Source organism: Python bivittatus, unplaced genomic scaffold (genome assembly GCF_059951505.1).
Source record: "Python bivittatus isolate LINGU-HERP-01145 unplaced genomic scaffold, Pbiv_v1 ctg000050_np1212, whole genome shotgun sequence".
In the NCBI taxonomy this organism is placed as follows: Eukaryota; Metazoa; Chordata; class Lepidosauria; order Squamata; family Pythonidae; genus Python; species Python bivittatus.
The window spans coordinates 11,909,783-11,917,364 of NW_028277033.1; the positions used below are offsets into that span (position 1 = coordinate 11,909,783).

At 57.8% G+C, this 7,582-nt stretch overlaps 1 protein-coding gene across 1 annotated transcript; it reads right to left on the reverse strand.

Moving 5' to 3' along the window:
• Positions 1–492: 492 nt before the first annotated feature.
• Positions 493–3,408, reverse strand: EGR2 (early growth response 2). The gene is made up of 2 exons (XM_007445344.3): positions 3,044–3,408; positions 493–2,252 (listed from the first exon to the last, which is right to left on the reverse strand). Exons 1-2 carry the CDS (start codon positions 3,201–3,203, stop codon positions 1,039–1,041), a joined length of 1,374 nt encoding a protein of 457 aa, XP_007445406.3. The 5' UTR covers positions 3,204–3,408; the 3' UTR covers positions 493–1,038.
• Positions 3,409–7,582: the final 4,174 nt, after the last annotated feature.

Here is a 7,582-nt window from a genome sequence, read left to right on the forward strand (position 1 = left end):
TTTATTTCCACAATATTCACAATAAACTGATGTGGGGGGAGGGAGGGAAGGAGGGTTCCAGTTAGCGGTTGTGTCTTCTTAGAAGAAATCTTTTCTCTTTCAACCATTGTGCAGGACTCAGACATTCTTGCCATCCTGAAAGATAGTTTACGTTCTACTATTCTTTTTTAGTCATTATATGCTACAGAAGCAACATTTAATAAGTCAGTCAGGGCAGGTGGCCATCTCCAATATATACAAAAATAGACTTTTTATAAAAATGTGAATATTAAGAGGCAGAACTATGCAGCTGTACTTAACAGCCAAGTCAGAAACTTTTTTGACCCCCTCTGTTCATGATTATAACCTGACATCCCCCCCCCCGCCCCCATGATTAACAAGGCAACCAATTTAACATGCAGCAACAGTCTACCTATTTAAAAAGGCACCAAGGACAGCTCAGAATGATTACAGACATGCATTCAGACTTCCTCCTCCCCATGTACAGGAAAGTAACCCTGGTAAACACTGCACTTCGTTTTGTTTTGCTTTTAATAATGGTTTTAAAAATGCACACAAAAATATAGCAAAGGGAAAATGCTTACTGCGGGTGGGGGGTGGGGGTGAACCATTTTTAAACCAGGAGTTTGCTTCTGCCCTCCCAAAGGAATAAATATTGCCCGTCGTCTAGCCCAGCCCCCATTGCACTCGCTTTCTCGTCTGCCTGTCCGACACCGATTTTCAAGTAAAGGCCTCTCACCGCCGCTCCCGACGACCAGGGGGAAAGAGGCGCGCACGGCGCTCCTCCGCAGCTGCCGCTCGGCTCCCCGGCCGCTAAAGTGCACGCGGCCCGCCCTCCGCCTGCTGGCCCCCGTCGCCGGCCGCTCCGCTCCGCTTCCCTCTCCGCGGAAAGCTGCCGCCTTCCACAGGCGGCGCTTCCACGCGCCCCCGCCGGCCCCGGGGCAGCGCGACACCGCCTTCCGCGGCTGCCGGCCGGCGGAGATGAGCGCGGGCCCCAGGCGCCGCCACGCCGGTCCGAGGGCCAGAGGCCCGGCAGCATCAGGGCGTCCGCGCCCGCGCGGCGCACGAGGGCAGGCCGGCTGCGCCGGGCCCAGGCGTGGGCTGGGGGCCCCCGGCGGCGGCGGCGGCGGCGGCCTTGCGCTCCTTCTGGCGCAGGTGGATCTTGGTGTGGCGCTTTCGCTCGTCGCTGCGGGCGAACTTCCTGCCGCAGAAGTCGCAGGCGAAGGGCTTCTCGCCGGTGTGCGTGCGAATGTGCGTGGTGAGGTGGTCGCTGCGGCTGAAGTTGCGCATGCAGATGCGGCACTGGAAGGGCTTGTGGCCCGTGTGGATGCGGATGTGCCGAGTCAGTTCGTCGGAGCGCGAGAAGCGTCGGTCGCAGCCCTCGGCCGGGCAGGGATACGGCCGCTCGTGCACCGGAGTCTTGCTGGGCCTGTTCGGGTACTTGCGTGGCCGCAGGATGGGCCGCAGCGGCAGGTTACCCGGCCCCCCGTAGGCGCCCGGCGCCAGGCGCGCGCTGACCGCCGTCCCCGGGGCGGGCCCTTCGCTCAGTCCCGTCGGGGGCGCGCCCAGCGTGAAGTTGCGGATGGTGGAGAGCGGCGTGAGCGGCGGCGGGACGCGCGCCGAGTCCAGCGCGCAGGGAAAGGGCTTGCGCTCAGCTGGGCCATGGAACTCGCGCTGATTGCGCGGCGGCGGCGGCGGCGGCGGCTGGAAGAAGCCCGCGTACTCCGGGATCATGGAGAAGAGGCCGGCGGCGTCGGCCCCCGCGGACGTCACGGTCTTGGGGGAGTGGTGGTAGGAAGGTGGCGGAGGATAGGGGCCCGTCGAGGCGGCCAGGAAAGGCGAGGAGCCGTCTGACGGCGCCGGCTGCTGCGCCTGTGGCTGATAGAGCTCCCCGCACGCGGAGTAAGGCGGCGGTGGCGGCGGCGAGTACAGATGCTCCAGATCCCCGGCGGCGAGCGCCATGGCACATCCCGGCGCGTTGGGGGATCCGGCGGAGGCAGTGGACGACGGAACGGCCATCGCCGAGGCCGGGGCTGCCGTCGACGAAGCCGCCACTCCCTGCAGGATGCCGGCGCTCACCAAGTTGAGGATGCCATCGGCCGCGTAGCAGCCTGCGCCGGGATACTGAGGGTCGATGGAGAACTTGCCCATGTAGGTGAAGGATTGGCTGCGCGGAGGCGGCGCGAACCCGCTGCAGGCGTACTGCAACTCCAGCGCTCGCTTGTCACTCATGTCCGCGCCGATCAGGCCATCTGGAGGACGGAGGGAGAGAAAGGGGTCACCGCTGTGCATCCGGCGCGCTCCTCAGGACCCCCGCACCCGGCAGCCTTCTCTGCTAGGGCAACTTAGGATCGCTGTGCGCTTGAGGCCAGGCAGGGCGCGCGTCCGTGGGTCTCCTCTGAGAGCTCCGCGGCGAGATGGGAGGCGGGGGTGTGTGTGGGCCGAGCAGGAACAACCCCCGACGGCGCGAGGGTTTTAAGTTCTCCAGCCCGCCCTCCCTGCGCCGGGCTCCTCTTCCGTTTAGCCGACTAACGCCCCGAGTAGGCGCGTTTGCCCCCGGAGACGCCGGCCCTTTCACTGCGCCCGATCCTACAGGCTCGTCAAGTCCTGACCGTAAGGGGCAAACGGAGAGGCATCTGAAGTTCTGCGAGCCTCTTTTAGCTGGCTAGGCTGAGCCCCACGGTGAAAAGCCGGGTCGGTGGTCGAAGAGGTCTCGCGTTCAAGCCAACTGGGCGGCCTAGGACCGAAGGCGGCAACGCATTTACTCGCTTGAAGCGGTTTATTCGTTTCAGCTTCTTCGGCAGGAGCGCGAAGGAGTCCTGCTGGTCCCAGCCTTTGCGGCGACCACCGCTTTCAAAGGCTGCAGCGAAAGCGGCCGGTTAAGTCCGCAGCTACGCCCGTCGCAGCAGGTGGCCGCCCAGGAGTCCTGCCGCCGCGTCCACTTATGCTTCCTCCCCCCTTGGGCCCCCCCGCCTTCGGTTCTGCCCCCCGTCATGCAAAGGCCGAGTGAGCAGGGCCTGTGGGAGAAGAGAGGGGGACTTACCGCTCAGCTGGTCAAAGGGTCCTCCCAGGTCCCCATTGGGAAAGCTGATGACCGACGCTGGCAGGGCGCTGGCGACGTCTTCCGCGGGGTAAAGGCTTTCGGGCAGGTGCACTAGCCCGCTGAGGGGGGCTGGGATTTTGTCGGCCGCCTTGGCGGTCATCCTGGGGTGGTGGCCGGCCGCGGAAGTCGCCCGGCCTCGTCTAAGGCCGGTTATTCCTCAAGGGGACGGATCGGGGCGTGTTTTTCCTCCAGAATTGAGCTACGGTGCTTATCTAGGGAAAGGTCTAGTTGGGTCCTCTAACCAGGCTGGGTCCTATATTGGCCAAACACGGGTGTGCTGCTGCCAGCGTGGGTACAAACCGTCCTTTTAATCAGTTGCAGCTCCCGGTAACTGGAAAGTATGGCTCGAAGTATTTATGGGGAGGCCGTGAATGCCGCTACGTCACTGCCCATATAAGGACTGAGGAACAGGGAAGGGCGGGAAGCTCGTCGTCACATGGGTCATTAGCATGGCCCGCCCGGAGTGGCTGGATCCCCCCCCGGGTTCTGGCAGACCCCGCGCCGGGGAGGCTCGGGCGGGCGGCTGCGTCGCTGCTGCTCGTCCGGAGAGAAGGGGCGGCGGTGGCGGCGGCAGGAGAGGACCCGCGAGGGGGCGATTCCGGACCCGAGCCCCGCCAAAAAAGGGCAGCATCCGGCTCCACCCACACTGCCTTTTGGGGAGCCTTCCGGGGAGAAAGGCGGCGGCAGAGCCGCGCCTCTCCTTGCCCTGCGCGCGTATTCCGCCTTTCCCGCTGCCTGCCCTCGAGGCGGCGATCGAGTCGGAAACGCCGCCGCCGCCGCCGCCGCCGCCGCCGCCGCCGCCCCAGTGGTCGGAGCCCCAGCCTGTCTGCTCTCTCGGCCGCTCTGCACGGCGTCGCAGGGAGCCTGGCGCGGAACGCGGGAGCCGCTGGCGCCTCGGGGTGGGGAAGCCCCGAGTCCTCGGCTGGTGGGGGTTGAGTGGGGCTCAGTGTGCGGCTGGAAGCGCCGGGGCCGGAGAACGGGCCCCGCCAGCGTTGCCAGCCGCCCGCTGCGAAGCTCCGGGCGGCTGGCGCAGGCTTCCTCCAGCGGACCTCGGCCCGGCCCGCCACTCTCGCTCTGGAGCCGAGCTGGCTGGCTTCCGGAGGTCCTGCCGCTTGGGGCTTACGCGCTTCTCTTTCTCCGGGAGGTCCCCGCCTCTCCCCGTGCCGCGAAGAGGCCGCGCGCGCTTTCCAAACACCCGGTCTCCTCGTCTGGCTGCCAGTCCCTTCCACAAAGGGAAGCGGTCGTCTTCGCATGCTCAGAGGCGCTGTCTTCCTTTGAATCATTGGAGATGCACCCCCTCCCTCCGCCCCTTGCGGCAGGCTGAGTTAGGGCTCCGGCTGGGCTCCAAACCGAGCTCTGCTGCTGGCGAGCAGAAACCCCTTCCGCCTACGAACAGGCTCAGCCCGCGACGGCAGCGGGCAGTCCTCCGGTCGGGTGAATTGGAAAGACCGGGTCGGACGGAAGGGTGGGAGGGCTGCAGACCCAGGGAGGGTGATCGCCCCTCTGTTACCCGGGGAGCTTGAGGCAGGGGGAGTGGCCGCGCTTTCCCCGCGAGCCCCGAGGCCGCTACTCCGGTCTCCCCGCTGCTGCGCCAGAGAGGGCGAGCGCCTCCAGATTTACTTTCTCGTGTGCGTGGGTGCGTGTGTGTGTCAGCCTCCCAGAAAGCTGTGCGGCTGCACCCCTCCGCCCCCGAGGGGAGCTCCGCCAGGGAGCCGTTGCTTATCAAGGGCTCGGAATTGGGGTTAGGGGCCTTGGAAGGCCCCATGGCTCTCTTGGTCCGGCATTTCAGAGTGAGCGGCGATGGGTCTTGACAGACCACAAGGGGCCAGCAAGGGGCTGGTTTCTTTTCGTTTCTGTTTTAGGGTTACGAGCTAGAAGTAGCTGGGAGCTAACTCCCACTCCCCCAGGCAGAGGATCCTGTTCTCCACATGCCTCTTGCCGATCACTGCTGATCATTGAGGTGGTGACACCTCAGGTGTGCTCCTGAAGGTTGTGCGCAACCCCTGGAATGGAATGGAGGTCAGGCCACTATTTCGGTCTATGATTCTCCTCCTCTTGATCTGAAGGCAGCTTTTCCCAGGCTGGTCCCCTCCAATGGCCAGGCTTGGTGGGGATGATGGGAACTATAGTTTAACATATCTGGAGGGCACCTTGCCCGAGGGGCTGAAGAAACACAAACTGTGCCCCAGCTGCTGTGCTGACAGAGGGTCACCACCATCCAGATCTGATTTCCCTCATTCACTAACACTGAAGGAGACTGAGATCAGAAGCACATGAAGTGAAGTGTGGATCCTTAGTTTCTGACTAGGAATGACCTGTCAATCACTCTTGTGGTATTGCTTGGGCTGCCTGATTTAGTATGTATTTTATTATCCTCTACTGCATTTTTCTTTTTTGCAGTACCCATGCACTGCTTCATCTATCTGCTCATTGCTAAAGGGGAATACTAGGAATTAAATATTGCTTGACAAACCATCCGGCGGGGGCCATTTTTTCCATCTCCTGGGCGAACTCTACTTTGATTTAAAACTTTTTACCTCCTCGCCATCCTGTGGTAAAAATGCTCATTGCAAGCAAAGCATGTTTCATGTGATTCCTAAGGCACACACTGCTCCAACCACAAAAGTAAAATAAGAGATATATATTAAATATCATGGCTATTGTTGAAATTTAAAAACTGTTTTTAAAGTACACAACACAACTGTACAATTCTATTAATTTAGAATTACCACACACAATTACTACACAATTCTATTAAAAAGTGTTTAGGTGAAATTTCTGCAAACTTTTTCCAACAGGCAAATATTAGCATGTTTTATTATTGCTTTAGTCAAATTAGAATAAATCTCATATTTTAATAATGCCTTATGTTTCAACTGTTTTTTTTCCCTCTTAAAATCAGATTTTAAAGAAGTAGCAATAAATAAATTTTATTTTAGAGCTCTGAAATCCAATCTTTTAAAATTGACATTTTTTTCACATATAAGAATACCAGTGCACTCTTTAAAATGTGATTGGAACACATTTGAAATATTATATTAAATAGAGAATACAATAGCGACTGTCTAGCTCTCTCTTGGGGCGGTCTTCTAGTTAAATCAATGCTAAAACTGATTGCCTGGTTCATATGGAAATAATGTTAAAGAGAGATAAATATCTTACCAAGCTGCATCAACTTCAGAATGGCAAGTGATCAGAAAACAGATCTTTTTCACAGGCAACCATGACGTCTTGAAAAGTTCTGGCCACAGAGAGAGGGCCCCTTCTGTTCGATGCTGCGGATCTGTGTACCCCTCTGGCCACAGCCACACATAACTCATCTCCCAAATTCTGTGCAGTCACATTTAATCTCGCCCTCGCCCACACCTCAATCTTCTCTGTTCACATTTCACTGTTTCCCCCCCCCCCCTGCTTTAATGTATGATGGTATCTCTGGAGGGCAGGTCTGGGAGAAAGGTCTCATGGACTTTCTGGGGTCCTGTAGTGGGGATGAGATTTTGGTTTGAGTAAAACCTACAGTGGAGGCAGAGGGGGGAGAAGATGAAGCAGTCTATCCAAAGGAAGGGGAATCTTTCCCCCAAAAGGAGAATTTCATTTAAAGAAGCTCACAGAAATCAGTATTTTGTCCTCACAGGATACAAACAAGGCAAGCAAAGTGAGGTCTTTTGAATTGTACTCAATCCAGAATATTGAATAACCCAAAATAAACAACAACTAAATTTACCAAAAGAAGATGCCTTCAGTGAAACCAGGCATAATGAATCTCTATCATTCCGCTTGAATCGACCCCCAAATGAGCAAAGCATCATCTTGAGCAGCCTTCCCATTGCCCAAGACATCAGTGTCCCAGGGAGAAACAATCAAAGCAAAGATCTGGATTAGGATGAGCAGCTCTCCTAAGCCCCTTAACATTCACACTTGGGTACACAGCCCCGAGACCCCCTCCAGAAAGCCTTAGTGATCTCCTGTTCTTCTATGATACCTTCATGGTGTGACCCAGAATCCTTATGGAGGTGCTCTTTAATGACATGAACTACTTTGCATGGCTCCTTGCTATGACATCCAAGAGGGAGAAATGGAAGGACGCCTGTGGGTGAAGCTCCAGTCCTGGGAACAGTATCCTTCTGTTCACTGGCTGTTCCAGCATTGCTCACAGTCCTGACAAGTGTTGCAGGGATCCTTTGTCTCTTCCCGTCTCATTCCCCACCTCAGTGCCCTCTTCTCCATGTCTTCAGCCTCTAGCTGCTGCTGCTCCTGCTTTCTGCAGTGTCTGACCTGGCGCAACTTTTTCACTTGGAGAAGAAGTCTGGAATCTTCCCCACCCCAAGCAAGCAGCCACAGCTCTCCCGGGCCTTACCTTTGGAAGAGCATTAACGTGAGCTGAAAGTTGGGGTTACCTGCTCATGGGAATGACCTCGAAGCAAGGATGGTGGGTCCAGCTTATCTGTCCCTCTCTCTGCAAGATCAAAGCCACGAGGC

Coding starts and splice junctions, on each gene's coding strand:
- EGR2 (XM_007445344.3), bottom strand. CDS start 3,203: ATGACCGCCAAGGCGGCCGACAAAATCCCAGCCCCCCTCAGCGGGCTA. Junction 2,253..3,043: donor ACCCTTTGACCAGCTGAGCG/GTAAGTCCCCCT, acceptor TCCGTCCTCCAG/ATGGCCTGATCGGCGCGGAC.